This window comes from Crinia signifera, chromosome 5 (assembly GCF_055691185.1).
Source record: "Crinia signifera chromosome 5, ASM5569118v1, whole genome shotgun sequence".
In the NCBI taxonomy this organism is placed as follows: domain Eukaryota; kingdom Metazoa; phylum Chordata; class Amphibia; order Anura; family Myobatrachidae; genus Crinia; species Crinia signifera.
This window is the reverse complement of record NC_139221.1, coordinates 264,813,815-264,831,459: the sequence shown is the minus strand read 5'-3', so window position 1 is coordinate 264,831,459 and position 17,645 is coordinate 264,813,815. Positions and strand designations below refer to the sequence as shown.

At 44.0% G+C, this 17,645-nt stretch overlaps 1 protein-coding gene across 2 annotated transcripts in view; it reads left to right on the top strand.

Annotated features, from left to right (window-relative positions):
- COLQ (collagen like tail subunit of asymmetric acetylcholinesterase) overlaps nt 1-17,645 on the top strand; it is a 102,515-nt gene that overhangs the window by 62,213 nt on the left and 22,657 nt on the right. Inside the window, exons 6-10 of one of the 2 annotated variants that reach the window (XM_083188964.1) lie at nt 79-150; nt 2,679-2,741; nt 9,285-9,311; nt 13,835-13,879; nt 14,107-14,142. In XM_083188964.1, the coding sequence (XP_083045090.1) occupies nt 79-150; nt 2,679-2,741; nt 9,285-9,311; nt 13,835-13,879; nt 14,107-14,142 (243 nt within the window). The remainder of the gene's footprint in view (nt 1-78; nt 151-2,678; nt 2,742-9,284; nt 9,312-13,834; nt 13,880-14,106; nt 14,143-17,645) is intronic. The other variant, XM_083188965.1, reaches the window with a different exon arrangement.

The window sequence follows — 17,645 nt, the reverse complement described above, 5'->3', positions numbered from 1 at the left end:
CACATGATTTGCTGTGATATTGTACACTATAGATTTGCTATGTGTCTGGAATTGCTAGTAACACTGTATACATTGCAGGGCAGGACTGGTCCTCCTGGTGTTCCAGGGATGCCAGGCCCTATAGGACCTGCTGGACCAATAGGACAGAAGGTGGGTACAAGTGCTTAGTTCTTCACTCACAACTTAACTTTTCACTGGTTCAAGCTAAATATATATTAATTGACCATTTATTAAAAACTAGTAAATCAATTATACATATAATCATATAGCATATTTGTCATATTTAATTAACATAACATTAACCAATTGCTGTCAATTGCTCCTTGTCCAATACTGGACAGTGATTCATGTATGAATTGTAATCCTTATGTAAGAATACATGAAAGGAAGTCCGTGTATTAACTAGAAAGCGGAAAAAAACTGAAAAACAGATGACGAATCAGTATGCAGTCAGCCAATCATGGCAATGTTAAGGTATTAAGAGCCTGATTCTGGTTGACTCGGTCCTGCACAAATTCGCACCGACCAAGATTTTTTGCTTAGTACGCATGTGTACCGTCCACAATGCGCATGTGCTGGTTTGTTCAACCGTACACGCACGCAACCTTGCGAGTGTAAATACGCCTGCGAACAAATTCGAGCAAAGTAGGCATCATGTGGGCATTTGTATGGGCGCGGCCATAAAAGTAGGCAAAACTGAGTGGAAACTGGGGCGTATACATAGGTGGTAACTACAAGCGCTGGGTGTTGGCATTGTTGGCATTGTGCAAGCGCTCGCAGTGTTCAAGGTCAACATCATTCGTCTCCCTAGAAGAAGGTAAAAGCTGAAACGCGTTGGAGGGTACATACCAATGTCCACTGAAACTTCAAGCCGACCAAGAGACCAACACCTGTGAGAACCCCACAAGTAGGCGAGCGGCGGGTGCACACGCCGCCACGTAACGGAAGACGGAGAGAGACTGACACGGAGCAAGTGTACCGGCAGTGGTGAGTATCAAACAGGAGGGGGAGCAGGGCAAGCCAGCAGGGTCCTGTCCAAGAGGTAAGCGGTCAACGCAAAGGACTCCACATCCTCGCCAAGACAGGGAGCAGCGTCTGCATTCACTGAAGCCCAGTCAGCCGTGTTACACACGGAGCTGCCGGTGCTCTACAGTACACAGACGTAGCACACCCAGTCCGGGACCCGGGGATCCCCAGCAACCTCGACTTAGAAAAAACCACTCCCGAACACGAAGCACCGCGCGCACAGGTATCATCATTTCCTTTTCAGGAAGCATTTCAAATCATAAAGGATTACAAATAGCGGGACGCCGCTTCACATTGCAAGACTGTGTAAACTTTTTTTCAGGAATTACCACTTCATTGTGTGCATATCCAACCCGAGTGTACACACCATACAATTTATTGGACATCCAATCCATGACCCAATTTATTTAATTCCTCAATATTTTTTCTATTTTCACATTTTTTTCGTTTAATTGTATTCTGATATTGTGTAATTCAGGCACAACATTCATGTACATTTTGTAAATCATATTTATTGACCTTGAAGGAATGCACTCTTTCAGCGCGATTGACTGAACAGTGTATTGAAAAGGCCAATTGCTATATGTATAAAAGATACATTTGTAAACAAATAAAGAAACATTTTATCAAACATCTGTAGAATTTCAGTGACAGAGCGCGGCACCACCACCCATTCCAGTATCATTCCCACCAAAAAAACAAGTCTCACGCCTTGCAGGACAACCGCTTAGCGGCCCAACATTCGCATCCCCAATCAACACGCACAATTGCTAAAACACAACCAGCTGCATGCAATACTCACACATGCACCATACATGTTTCTCTCATTAACCAATTACCTAACCACATCCACTCAATGCAGCCACACGGTAAGCACACTTTTGCTGTTTACACATTTACACTTGTATACTCCATATCTATATATGTATCATTAATGTACACCACATTTGTGGGACACATAGATTGAGAGTTACTTTGGAAAGTGACACATTCAAGAAGGACACATGTAATAACGGTTAATTAGTAGTGTAATTATAAATGGAATCCAGTAAACAACATGAAATGAGGGTAATTGGTCAATAGGTTATTATAATTATTATTATATTTTTATTTATAAGGAGCCACAAGTGGTACACAGCGCCGTACATATAGAACACATATGAGCAAATTCTTTCTGTTGCAAGTAAAACACCCGCAGAGCCTGTTCGCTCGGTCGCCCACTGGATGTCCGAGCGAACAGGCTGAGGTACGTGCGAACAGTTTAGTGTAGTGCAGTGGCACACCACTCCCCTTTGTCTTTAGATGCAAAAAAATGGGTTTGCATGTCTTATAGTAGTGCCTTCGCTGCCCGTGTGCCTGTCATTTGCTTGGCTGTGTGCAAATGTGCGCGAGAATTGATCAACCAGAATAAGGGCCTAAAAGTATATGAATACTTTCATCCTTCCGCTAGCCTTTTTTCGCACCAATTTGCTCCCCTTTGGAGTAGCAAACACTTTTGCGTGAGAATCCGCCGCCATACAGTACAGTTAATGTGGTGTGGATTTGGATACAAGGTTCATTAAGAATGTCCATTAAAGAAATTACTGGCTGTAGTGCAAAATGTCACTTACATTAAATGTTATTTCATTCATCTCCATCATTGCTGTCTGCAGGGTGAAAAGGGGGATTCTGCATCTCTGGGAGTGACAGGCTCAAGAGGACCAATGGGCCCCAAGGTTTGTTAAATCTTACCTATCTGTCACTGGGTGCTGTTTTCCCCAGCATATACTGTAAATCTTTGCAAAGCCAATGCATTTATTTTGTGGATTTTTTAGGGTTTACAACTTTTGTGTCATTTGGTTAGTCCACTATATTAACAGAAAAGCATCCAAATGCATTGAAATTAGTATCAAACATGTTCAATGGCCCCCAAATGTCATTTTTGAGGCTGTACCACCCCCACTATCAACGCGAACCCGAAGCGTGGCGAGCGCAGCGTGCCCGCGAGGGACGGCGGTACGCATCCTACGACCTTTTCATACCCCCACTATCCACATCGGCGTGGAGTTGAGAATAGAAAGTGTGGCGACCGCAGCGAGCCACCGAGCCCGAAGCGTGGCGAGCGCAGCGAGCTTCGCGAGGGGACACGGATACCTTCACAGGTATCCGCGTCCCCTCGCGGGCTTCACAGGTGTCCGCGTCCCCTCGCGGGGCTCGCCACGCTTCGGGATCGGTGGCTCGCTGCGCTCGCCACACTTTCTATTCTCAACTCCACACCAACGTGGATAGTGGGGGTATGAAAAGGTCGTAGGATGCGTACCGCCGCCCCTCGCGGGCTCGCTGTGCTCGCCACGCTTCGGGTTCGCGTTGGTAGTGGTGGTGGTACAGCCTCAAAAATGACATTTGGGGGCCATTGAACATGTTTGATACTAATTTCAATGCATTTGGATGCTTTTCTGTTAAAAAACGCATGCGATCGCATGCGATCAAATCGCATGCGATTTTGTAAAAATGGTTAAAAACTGCAAAAATCGCATCCAATCGCATGCCATCACATGCCACTATATATGGCATGGGATGGCATGCGATGGGAGCCGTGATACTCCACAAGTACCAAATTATTTATAACAGTAAAGTTCATATGTTGCTTTCCAACTACTTTTTCTTGGATTGCCGGTCTAAGGTTCTTTAATATTCATGATGAAGTAATTTGGAAATGTAAAAAACAGCTCTGGGATCTCTCAGGGACAGGTGTAGCCAAAATACTGTCATTTAAAACACTTAATTGTTTCATTAAACTTCAAATAATGAAACAATTATATGACTTTTTTTTTTATAAGTTGTATTTAGACGTATCTTAGGAAATGAAATTAAGTAAAATTTGTAAGTATGCAATTATTATTTGTTATTTGTTAACCCAATAAAAAATTTCCTTCCATTTTGATTCTGTGATGTAAGAAAAAAAAATGTGAACAGTCCCAAAGCGCTAAATATGTGTTATAATGACTGTAGTTATTTATTTAAACCCAGAAACCTGTCTGCAGAATATTCAGCACCTCATTCATTAAACAATGCTAAACAGTTGTCATTGTGGCTTTGCATTCAGCACTAAACGGTCATTAATATATCACTGCCAAACATGTTATTCATGTCATTCAATTCATTATTTAATAATCCATTGTATGGTAGTTACTATTGCAAAATGTTCTTAATTGTTAACCATTGCTGTATTATACTATTAACGCTTAAAACCAATTTAAGCTTGAAAGTACAATTATCATGAGATGATTTTTTTAAGCTTAGTTATTTTACATTTTTTTTTATCAAAGACCTTTGTGTATAACACCCTAATGATAAAACTAATCGCGGTAGGGAAGTACAAACCTCACTATTACAAGTGGTTGGCAGCGTCGTACATACAGCATGACACACATCAGAACAATACCGGGTACACGCAACTAAACATTAAAGCAACTAAAAGTAACCCAGAGTACAATCGCACGCCCACACATGATGGGCCAGCCGGCAAGTGATGGTGCGGCAGCCTTGCACCCCTTGCGACATTACTGGTCACACATCCCTAGTTACTACCCTGCAGAGATCTCCTTAAATCCAGCAAGTACGATGGTAATTCATCCCGATACCTAAACCCACATGAGCACATCTGAATAAACAGAGCCCAGACCAAAATGTTGCACAGGAATGGGATCATTGGATAGACACCACTAGGTTGACATGGGTCATTAGTTCAACACAAGCATTACGTCGACATGGGGAAGGTCAACAGTCAAAAGGTTGACATGGGGTTTTTAAAGTTTTTTTTGTCCCGAATGTCAACACAGTCGACATGGACACTGAAATGTAAAACTGCACCCCTCGCATGGCTCGCTGCGGTCGCCATGCTTCGGGCCTCACTACACTTGGCACACGATTTTATTTTGCCACAACGCCATAGTGGATGTTAGGGCATGATATACCGCCGGTCGGAAAATTTCGTTTTTAAAATAAACGTGAAAACCCCCGTGTTGACCTTCCCCTTGTCGACCTAATGTTTGTGTCGACATAATGACCATGGCAACCTTCCTGCATGTCGACCTTCAGTCATGTCGACCTAGTGGGGTCGACCTAATGCTTGTCAACCTAATGCATGTAGACCTAGTGACCGTATCCCGTTGCAGAATGCGGGGGAACACTTTGGGCAGTATTCAATGAGAAAAATTTGCCGTGTTTTTTGGCGAGTTTGTGCTATTTTCGCGTTGGAAGGAGCATTTTGCTCTCCAAAAGTGAACCACCCTATTCAATGTGATATTTTCGCCATCTTTTTAAGTGATTTTCGCCGTGTCTCTCCATGTAGCAATTCTCCATGTTTTCATGGAGAACTGGAATGTGAACTTTTAAACTAAAAGGTTTTTTTTTTAATTTTGGTGTCAAAAAATCTGGATTTTTTTTCTGTGAAGGGGCATGTTATTTTTATTCATGTGCTTATAGCACATGAATATATATTTAATTTTTAAAAAAATATTCTTTTAATTTTTTTTTTTTTTACACAGAGCAGCCAGCAGGGGGCCGGAGCTCTCAAACCGCTCATTAGATATTCATTCATCACCCGATCATTACATATGCACGATCGGGTGCAGTGAATACTGGGTCCCCCGCTGGCTATAGGGGGGGGCAGCTTGTGCTGCCTGGGTCCCGGGGAGCCCTCCTCCCCTCCACATATGTTCTGGGGCAGCCAGGGAGACTTTAATCTCCCTGGCTGCCACCGTCCCCCGGCTCCCTGCCAGCTCCCTGCCGCGGACGCTCGTCCGCTGCAGGGGTTAAGACTCGCCGCGAGTGGCGGCGAGTCTTAACCACATTGAATAGTGGGAGCAGGAGTGGCAGCGAGCCCTCCGGAACAGGGCGAGTGCATGGCGAGAGAAAAAATCTCTCGCCATGCACGGAGAATTTTTCTCATTGAATACTGCCCTTTGTAGAATCTCTACTCTGTATTAGCACTGAAGGCCCATGCTCACGTTGAGATTCGTGCTTAGCAATGTGTGCTACTAAGTGATTTACTGTAGGCTAGGTGATTTCCCTTGAACTTCCTGCTGTCTATATCGGCCATATGTAATGTACTTCTTAGATAAGTATAATTTCAATAATGTACCACTTGTTTTGTCAATAGATTATTTTATGAAGGGTAATATATTTATATTAAGAGTAAGAGATAACAACATAAATATTATAACACTGTTACAATGCAAGAAATTGTACTCCAACACAACACAGGTTTTGTTATACTAGAATGAATCTACCTTCTCATTGGTTACCTCTGATGCCAGTATAACCTGAATTAAAAGGGTTAACCCACTATGCACAGTAAGGAGAATATGTACAGATACAAAGTCACACGTTAAATGCTTTCAGTTACTGTAACCACATTTATGAAACTGCTAAAATTTTTTGGTCCCTAAACACAGTATGGTGTTTCTGCAATAATCTTTGCATTCAAGTTTTCTTAAAAAGTTCCTCTAAGCGAATAAATAATAAGATTATAGAAATAGTCACGGTTTGTACGAATCCGATAAAACATTTCGGTACTCTTTACCTAGAAGGGCGCCCGTCGCGGGCATCGCGGGTACATTTATGTCTGGCCGCGACGCGACCGACGCGATGCCCGCGATTTCCCATTGAAACCCATGTTAAACATGGAAATCGTGTCGGTCGCGTCGCGGCCGGCCATAAATGTACCCGCGATGCGATGCTCCCGATTTCCCATAGGAATCAATGTTAAAAGGCGCGATGGACCCGATTTTACTGTTAAATGGCTCAATGGACCCGATTTGGCCATAGAAATCAATGTTAAATGGGCCACAGAGCCCATTAACCCTTAAATGTCCCGCCCAATTTTTAACGCCACCCCACGATCCACGCGAACCCGAAGCGTGGCGAGCGCAGCGAGCCCGCGAGGGGCGGCGGTACGCGTCCTCCGACCTTTTCATGCCCTACTATCCACTAGGGCGTGGAGTGAGAATATAATAGTGTGGCGAGCGCAGCGAGCCACCGAGCCCGAAGCATGGCGAGCGCAGCGAGCCCCGCGAGGGGACGCGGATACCTTCACAGTTATACGCGGTCCCTCACAGGCTTCACATGTGTCCGTGGCGACGCCGACACCTGTGAAGCCCGCGAGGGGACGCGTCTACCTGTGAAGGTATCCGCGTCCCCTCGCGGGGCTCGCTGCGCTCGCCACGCTTCGGGCTCGGTGGCTCGCTGCGCTCGCCACACTATTATATTCTCACTCCACGCCCTAGTGGATAGTAGGGCATGAAAAGGTCGGAGGACGCGTACCGCCGCCCCTCGCGGGCTCGCTGCGCTCGCCACGCTTCGGGTTCGCGTGGATCGTGGGGTGGCGTTAAAAATTGGGGGGGACATTTAAGGGTTAATTGTGCTTATTTGGGCTCTGTGGCCCATTTAACATTGATTCCTAGGGCCAAATCGGGTCCATTGAGGCATTTAACAGTCAAATCGCGGTCAATCAGCCTTTTTAACATTGTTCCCTATGGGAAAATCGCGGTCATCGCGGGCATCGCGGCCATCCCGATTTACCCGCGATGCCCGCGATGACCGCGATTTTTACCCCCGACGACCGCGATTTCAATCGCTGGCGCCCTTCTAGGTAAAGAGTACCAACATTTCCTAAGTTTCCTAGACAGTGTAGTTAGTCTGTAGTTTTTCCGTTGCGTGCACGTTTGTAAGACTTCCGGTGGGGAAAAAAGTCAGTTATACTCTTAGTAATTCAGCTGTATGCCAATCTGTTTACAGGTTAAAATAAATATCTCTGAACAAATCAGTTGCTGCTGGATAAACTTTAATGTGACTTCCCTTATACAATCCTCACTAATTGTAGAAGAGCTGAGGTGATTAGTTCATAAAAGGTGCCTCTGTGGAGAACTGTCTTAATTCTTTATGCCAGGCACAAAGCTGTTTTCTGTCTTTAGCCAATATTACATACTTTGCTTCAGACACTAAATGTTATTTTCAATGAGGCACTGACTGTACTGTTCCTATAGAAGCAACTCTGGCTTTGAGAATATTGTACATATTTGTTTCCGCTAAAGCTCAGTTCAGTATTTAATGTAGCTGTCTGACACTGTGTAAAAACCTACGGCTTGCAGGTGATACCTTTTTCCTGACATCTGTGCAGGGTATCTACAGACTGCAGCTATGCCCGCCTTCTCTCTTTATAAGGATATCCAGGTTTTACCTCATAACCTGCCTACTTTCACTGTCAGTTGCTGGAGGCCTTATGGTGCTGTCCATATTGCTCCTTCTGCCTCTGCCAGTCTCTGTACTACTCAAGGTGGATGCTGATATGGAAGACTACCTCACTCTCACTGCATGTCTTTCAGCGCTGGGGGCCCCAGATCACATCTTCCTGGGATGTGGCCCCACACAGCCTCCATTGGTGGTTACACAGCTGCACCTATTCTCACTGGTCTCATCATCACCTTAGACTGCCCTGCCCAACTGCTGCCCACTATAAACTGTCATCCTTTGACCCTGATCATGTGACCAGCTCCTGACCTCTGCAACAGTTGCAGAGGCTGCTGGGAATTGTCTACCTGAGAAATTAACAGACATGTGTGTAACAAAGCATCATGTCAGACATACAGTAAAACATCGCAGGAGCAGGGTATTACACATACACATAACAATGTGTGCTAAGCGATCTGCGCTAATGTTTTGTATGCACTTGCTAGGTGGTCTAACTAGATTTTGCCTGCATGTGCTAAAGATCTGAGCTGGCAAATGGTCACTATTGGGGGTGCAGACAAAGCGATTTGTGCTTATTTTTAAACAATGTGACAGATTGGATTTGCTGAGCGTGCTGAGCATTCTGAGCTCAAAATGCTCAGCAAGATTGCTCAGCACACAGCATTTAACAGAAAACGTATTTAATGTTAAATAATGTGTATCCTGCCTTTCTCTAATTACTTTTAAGAACTAACCACCATACATTTAACAACCAAGTACTTTATAACCATAACATCATATTACATGTGAAGCAATAAAATAAAACAAATGGTGGCGCAAAGTACATATAATAGTTTTTTGAAATGTAAAAAAACTAAAATAGAAGACAAGAATACAGAAAAAGTGGAATTTGGAAGCTACACATTATTTAAATAAGGCTTTTCTTGTCTTTGTGATTATTTTGAGCATACGATTGTTTAGCTACAGCATGTTTGATATTTTGTTTCTGTTGCACATTTAGATAATTTGTCTGCCATTTCTTTAAGGGTTTTCCTGGCATGAGAGGAGAAAAGGTCAGTGGTTCTGCCTGAGTACTAACCAGAATATGTGCTGATTGTTACTGTCGATAGAGCAATTCTAGGTACCCCAGATCATTTCACATAACCACCTGCTATCAGCTTATTTTATTATCTGAGTCACTGCAGATTATGTATCCTGGCATGCTGTAACGCATAATTGTACTGCACTTTTAAAGTGCTTTTATAGCACATATACAAGCATATTTGTGGCTTACCGCAAGAATGACCTAGAGCACAAGTTCTCAAACTCGGTCCTCAGGACCCCACACAGTGCATGTTTTGTAGTTCTCCTCACAGAATCACATGTTAAGTAATTAGCTCCACCTGTGGATCTTATAAAATGTGTCATTGACTAATGAATGCACCTGTACACCTGCCGGGTGACCTGGAAAACGTGAACGGTGTCTGGTCCTGAGGACCGAGTTTGAGAACCCCTGGCCTAGAGAATTACTGTGCCATGATATCATGGAAATAGCACCAATATATAAACATTTGCAAAATTCTTGCAATCTTGTGTATTAATACTGATGGAGGCACTATCTGTTCTTCAGTTTTTGTAGATGAGAGTTTATTTTCAATCAAGGATAGGTTACAGTGCGCCACTGACCTGTCTATTCGAAGGATCAGCTGATTTATACCTGTCAGTGCTTTCTAATTGGAACCTTCTATATTCACATAATTAAAAGTAATAATGTTTACTATTAAGGTAACTGTTTACATTCCTACCCATTCAAATCTATAGCCTTATATTGTACCTGTACTATAATCATAGTAGATCACTGCAATCTGATCAGATGTAGCACATGCAGCTGCAGCGGTCCCACAGGACAGCATTGGTCAAAACAATCTGATTCTGTTGGAAATTAGCAGAAACTAAAGCCCCGTACACACGGGGGAGATATATTGCTCAGCTTCTCCTTTTCATCAGCGACCAGAGATGGTAGCTGATGAAAGGGAACCTCTGCTGGCGGTGCCGCAGAGGTAATCAGCTGGTCGCAGGAGCAAGCTCCTGCGACCAGCGATTAGATTGGGGCTGAAAACGGGAGCAGGCATCAGGCGATTTATCGCTGGGGCACACTCCCATTACTTGCAATATGGTCGCCTGCGACCATATTCCCAGCGATTTCAGCCCCTATCGCTGTGTAAATCAGAATAACTGTGTTACTAATTAAGTCACCTGTGCTCAATCATGGATATCACGAAAACCTGGATGGTGCCTTGACAAGTGAGATTGGGAATACCTGTTTTAGGGTTACAAATGTAATTATGGAGGCCATAAACCAACTTCAATTTCCATGCTGCTTGACCAGATCTTGAGGGAGATTCTCTAAAGGAAAAATGTGCTAAAAACCCTGTTATCGGGGGGTTTTAACCGCATTGGAGGATTCTCTAAAATCCCCCCTCTAAAATCCTCCTGTCGGGTTACTGGGATGGGCTTCTACTGCGGCCCACCGCCGCCCCACACCACCCCCCCTCACCTGTGTCCGGGCACCATATAGTGTTCGCATAGTGTATCGTGCATGTTTTAGCATTAGCATGTGCTCCGGGACAGAGGGTACACAAGTATGAGCCTTTAAGAACAACTTCTCCTGCTCAGCTGTAATCAAGTTCAGTGAGGCATATACTGTAACTGCAGGCCATGCAGAGTTGGGCAGAACTGTGAAAATACCTGTTTCCAGTATAGGCAAGTGCTAGCTAGTCCACACTATTGACGACGATGATAATGATGATACATAACCATCCAAGTATATGGAAATTGATGCTTACAACTTGCAGTAGTACCTGCATTAATGGAGCACTTGATATATCCAAACTGTCCTTAAATAAATATGAGACCTGATCCGGGGTATGGAATGTCCAATGGCAGGAGAGCAGGCAGTAGATGTACATTCCTACAATTCTGCTGCTGAGACTCAAGTGGGATTGTATGGATTCCAATGAATGAGAGAACACAGGAACCAACCCATCATTTTTAATCTTATTCAGAAAAATACGAAATATGTTAATTGTAGTACTGCAATATGTATTTCTGTAGACCTACAATATCTCCTTTATTTCCAGGTCACCATAATTTTGTGACAGCTTTTTTTATGGAAATCATATGTATCCCTTAGATACTTAGCAATTTCCATTTTATTTACCCCCAATCCAGCACAGTCCAAAATTCAAACAGGGAGCCACACCAACTGCTAAACCAAACGCTGGCAAACATCGCTGTCCGGGACTCACTGGAAGTTGGTGTGGCTCCCATTTTTTTATTTTGGTCTGCACTTCCAGCCCATCCCTGGAGTTGCCCTTGCCTGGCAGTCATGTGACATCCTTCTTCTCTGTCCTGTGAATAAAACACATTACAGGTTGAGTATCCCTTATACAAAATGTTTGGGACCACAAGAGTTTTGGATAACGGATTATTCTGTATTTCTGAATATTTTTATATTTCAATGAGGTATCTTACATTTATGTTGTATAAACACATTAAACACATGACATACACACAAATCTATATTATTTGTGCATAAAACAAGGTTTCAAAACATGAAACAAAGTTTGTGTCCTATCTCAGGTACTGAATTGGAATGCCAAGCAATCATTTTCTTGCACATATTTAGTGCCAGTTACATATCATGTCATCAGTAGTGCTGTTATAGATGTCCCCAGTAGTGCCAGTTACATATCATGTCCTCAGTAGTGCTGTTATAGATGTCCCTAGTAGTTTTTTTTTTTTTCACTTTCTGGAATGTATGGTTTTCGAAATAATTTAAATAATGGATATGTGGATAAGGGATACTCAACCTGTAGTTACAAGTAATGTTAATATGAGTTCACCCACTTATATTAGAACACAATAGTAATTACTGTTCCAGACAAAATGTTTATTGATTGTACAGAAAATAATTTGAGCTAATTCTCAGCTTCCATGCCAAAGTCAGTTTACCCTCTTGATAATAGTAAACTCAGTTCCAAGTGTGTGTCCGGTCCACCAAATGTCAGTTAGTTTACTGATAGTAGGTAAAAAAAAGGGAAGGTTTCACCCGTTAGTAAGACATAATCCCATGTTCATTAAATACTTGATGCTTACTGTCACCATAATAACACAAAGAAGTGTAACACTCATTATAATAGATTACGAGTCCTACTGTATAGAGACGTAACTTGCCTAATCTCCCACTAGTGGTGGGAAACTCATGATTTTTCAGATAGTTTCCCACAGCCACAGCAGATAGGCCACATCTCCTGCTTCCCGCCTGCTTCCTAGTGCAACTTGCAGGATTAGATCATACTGGGCAGGGGTTAAAGTGAGAGGGAATGGGGTGGAACTGAGTTCCACCACCTTAAATTGTAGGGGAAACTGAGATCCACCTCTACCACAACCCTGAACAGTAATTCCAACAGAAAAGCCTGTCCCAGCGGCAGCTTCTTCTGGCACGTCGTAGGTGATGTCATGCCATCACTGCCGCTGAAGTGAAGAATAGCCACTAAGCTATGCTGAAGACTGGGCGAGAGGTGGCTGGACAGACTCAGAGGTTGTGAAGCTGCTGAAGGGGCACAGGGCATGGAACTGTTCAGGGACATGGAGAGTGGTCTGCTGGAATGACAGAGACAGATGTGTATAAGCACCACAACTGTGGACATTATGTGTATAAGGGGCACTAGCACTGGTCTAGGCTCTGCCTACTGGGGGGGGGGGGGGGCAGTGTCGGTATTAGGGGAAAGGAGTTTCACCACCTCTCCAGGACCACTTTAAGCCCTAGTACTGGGAGTTGCAGAGCTATATGGACAGGGTGGGCTAAATGATGTGAATTTGTGTCATAAAGTGCTGCCCGCTACCGCAGTCCTTCATTTTGCACCATTTTGGGGCGGCATCGATTGATATGCAGCCAGACTCCACCCCAAAACAGTAACAGGATGCATCTCCTCTTTTGGCTTCTCTGAGTGAGGAGCTTTGATATGTCGGCAGGTACGTAGGTGAACAGGGTCCAGGAAAGTCTGCTATACTGTGGTAATGTAGTCAGCTGTGATATGCGCAGTCACAGATCATTACTGCACATTACCACTAGCCTAATATGGCTTTATAGTCATTAGCAGGCATGTCCAAACTATGGCCCTGCAGCTGTTGTGAAACTACAAGTCCCATCATGCCTTGCCACAGTTTTGCTATAAGGGAATGCTAAAGCTTTGGCAAGGCATGCTGGGATGTGTGGTTTCACAACAGCTGGAGGGCCACAGTTTGGACATGCGTGCAAATAAAGGAACAAAGCTGTTAGAACGCAGTAACCACTGTCTTACCTATATGAATTGTATTCCAAACTAGTTTCATGCAATATCCATTTCCAAAACTCATCCGGAATATTCTGCTGTAGGTGGTTGATCATATACTTTTAATTTTAATATATATATATATATATATATATATATATAAATATTGATTGATAGTGGGCTATTGTAGATCCACTGTACCAAGTGATATCTCAAAATTAATATAAATGTAATCTATTTCCTAATATCTTTGCTTTCAGGGTGTGAAAGGTGATACAGGAATAAAGGGTCCCAAAGGTGAACAGGTAGGACTTTTCATGTCAGTGCATTAGAGGAGTTGCTTAGTGATGCTGATGTCTTGTCACTTATTATGAATGCGAGTCCTGGTCAGCAGGGAATAACTTAAAAAAAGCCCAAGTAGAAGTCTAATGCTGGAGCCTTAAGCCTGGGAGAACTTACATGCAGACCTCTGCTGTATTTACACCACACTCCACCCAGATTCTAATTACAAATGTCATGTTTCTCTTTTCAGGGATTTATGGGCCTCCCAGGAATGCTTGGCCAAAAAGTAAGTGCTGGAAATCATGGATGTATTGTCATTAAATTGCCACAGCAAGTGTATAGCTTACTATAAAGAATATATATGAAAACAATCAGTTGAAGTCTTCTCCAACTTCCAGAACAATACTCTATCCCAGTTACTAAGCTGTACCAATATATATAGATCTGACACTGGCTTCTCCATTCTACCTCTATGTATCCTCTAACTTTTCTTCCCCACCCGAAAAAGGTGGCATTACGATGTGGTATTTAACCCTTTTGCCCCCAAAGAACAGAATAAGTTGCCTATCCAAGAGATGGGAGGAGGATCTCCAGAGCTAAATTTTGCTGGAGTATTGTGGGGAAGTTGGTTCATTGTTGCACATTTTCTGATCATGTCCTGCTATTAACCCTTTGAGTGCCGACATCTCTGTGAGAGATGTGCAAAATATCTGCTACAAATACTGTACCAGCATCGCTCACATTTGTTATATAAATTCAAATCAAATAAAAATGTTGGTGTAAAAAAAAAGATGACATTTCCTATATAAGGTAAACATTTCAGGTGATTATGATGAATAAAAATGTTTGCTTGGCAATTTTCACACCTATTTTGACAAATTCACTTGGCACTCAAAGGGTTAAGCCCTTATGGACTGATGTTTTTGATATGATAACTCAAGTTACTTGGTTTCCCTCCTTTAACCTTCCCTACATCATATGCTTCAAATATTCAACTTCCCTGTCCTCTCTTATAGTCAAATGGAGACTATGGAATGGTTTATACTGCTGCTGAGGGCACTGCCAGAGGCGTAGCTACCGTAAGGCAGCCACCGCAGCTGCTTGGGGGAGCAAGCGCCAGCGGGGTACTCTGGTCAGACCCCTCCGCATGCCGCCGCCACCGCATTCAGTCCGGCACCGCAGATAGCCTCCGGGCTCCGTCTCCTGCAGTAATGAAAAATGACACGACAAAATGGCTGCCCCCTAATAGAAGACAGTTTTTAAGGATGCTAGAGGAGGCCGCCGCCTCCTCTAACATCCCTAAAAAACTGTCTGCTGTACGGGGGCAGCCATTTTGTCGTGTCATTTTTCATTACTGCAGGAGACGGAGCCCGGAGGCTATCTGCGGTGCCGGACTGAATGCGGGGCTGGCGGCGGCGGCATGCGGAGGGGTAAGGTAAGTTTTTGGCGGGGGGGCGCCACAATATTAGTTACGCCTCTGGGCACTGCCTCTATCTCTTATGTGTTGTTTAGCTAACTCTCCGCAACACTTGGCTATTTACAGTTGTATATACCATGTTACTGACATTAATTATGCTTATGTCCTGTTGTCTTCCTTCCCGTTTTATCCTTCCCAGTTTGTTTTTTTCCTTTTATCCCATGGTTTATTTGTACCTAGGAAGTTATTATGTGATTGATTCCTCTGTACTCGCTGTATTTCAAATAAATTGTATTGAGATAAAAAAAATAATAAATGCATCATTTCATCCAGCATCTATGTACTTAGATGCCAACAACATTGAATAAAGCTAGACAACATCCCACTGTATGGCCCATCAGTCACTATTGAGCAAGATCTGTGAATCTTACAACAGGATTTGGGGTGCAGCTGATGGGACTTCTGTACACGTGTAACACTATCTATACTGTATGCCGGTGAATATATATATTCCAAATGCTGGATCTGCACTCCTCTTATGAGAACACATCCCCTTGAATGCTGCTGGAGGGGAGAGAAATCATTAGATGGACCATCGAATGATTTTTATCACCTTCCAAAATAATAGTGTCTGAACTGACTTTTATTTCGGGGGCGGGAGTTGACATCATGTGATGTCAGCCGCCCAACCCCAGCAGCATTCGACCCACCCGCATTCCCAGGGGAACACCCAGAGTTTTTATGGGGACGCCCATAAAATGCTGGGGTTTCCCCTGCTCCAGCCCCCCGCACGCCCGCTATAAAGTGTGAAACTACAGGGGGTTTGCGTATGCACATATTCGCACATGCGCAAACCCCCCACCTTCAGAGAAGGGGCCGAATTCGGACCAGAACGAATGTGTCTGAATTGGCCCCATTTGGTAGAACAGTACTGTTGTTCATTGGGTAGATACTTAGTACAATCTATGGGCCTGATTCTGAGTTGTACGCTATGCTAAAGTTTTTGCAGTTGAGCGAATATCTCCTTACACCAACTGAGTTTATGCCGCCCCCCCCCCACCCCCCCCCCCCCACACACACACACACACACACACGCACACACACACACCACCACCTAATTTGTGTCCTAGGAAATGTTGGCAGCGAGGAGGCTGCGCTGTATTTGTTTTATTCACATTACTCTTAATAACCCGGCTAAATATAGCACTGCTTACTGGCAGCATCTGTGCTATCTGTGATAATCATATAATTGTTACATGAGGATCATGCTAAGGAAATTTGTTTTGTTTCTCTAACTGGTGGATGAACCCACTGAGAGCAAATGACATAATGAATATAATTTAGGTCTAGAGGTAGAAATTAAATTGTATTCAGCATTGGCTATGGATACAAAACATAAGGGTGTATCATCCGCGTGCACTACCGGACTAGTGGAAATATTGTATATGCATTTATTACATTAGTTTAATACAGCCAGTGGCGTAACCAATATTTTTGCGCCCCCCCCCCCGCGCCGAAATTGACATCGCCGCCCCCCCATAGTCCCTGCCCACCCATGTAAAGTTAAGACCCCCCCCCCCCCCCTGCATGCCGCCGCCGCATTCCTGGTCCGGCACCGCAGATATCCTCCTGGCTCCGTCTCCTGCAGTTATGAAAAATGACACGGCAAAATGGCTGCCCCCTAATAGCAGACAGTTTTTAAGGATGTTAGAGGAGCCAGCCGCCTCCTCTAACATTCCTAAAAACACTGTCTGCTGTATGGGGGCAGCCATTTTGCCATGTAATTTTTCATTACACGACAGGAGGATATCTGCGGTGCCGGACCAGGCAGGAATGCGGCGGCATGTGGAGGGGTAAGGGGGGCGGCTCTGAGCAGTGTGCTGCGCCCCGCTGGCGCTTGCTCCCCTAAGCAGCCGCGGTGGCTGCCGTACGGTAGCTACGCCACTGAATACAGCGCTTCTCAGCATGGGGTCGCGACTCCATGTTGCTGACCATCAGGCTGCTGATTTTTCTAATATCAGTCAGTGACTCAAGGAGTCTTTTGAATTGTCTGTTATTTTAGACTCACATCATTTTGTGGCTCCACAATGCTGCCATACATGTGCTGCCTGCTGCCTACACATGTGATATGATGATTCTGCAGTAACTTGCTGGGGTCCCGTTATTATAATTTTTCGCAGTCTAGCGAGCAGAAAAAAGTAGCCCCCCTGTAGCCTGAATCCGCCCAGTAACATGCGAGCGGATGCGTTCGCATACACATCCAATCGCATGCGGCTGCACAGAATTATTTATTATTTATTTATTTACAGTTTCTTATATAGCGCAGCAGATTCCGTTGCGCTTTACAACTGTAGAAAGTGATAGAACAAACT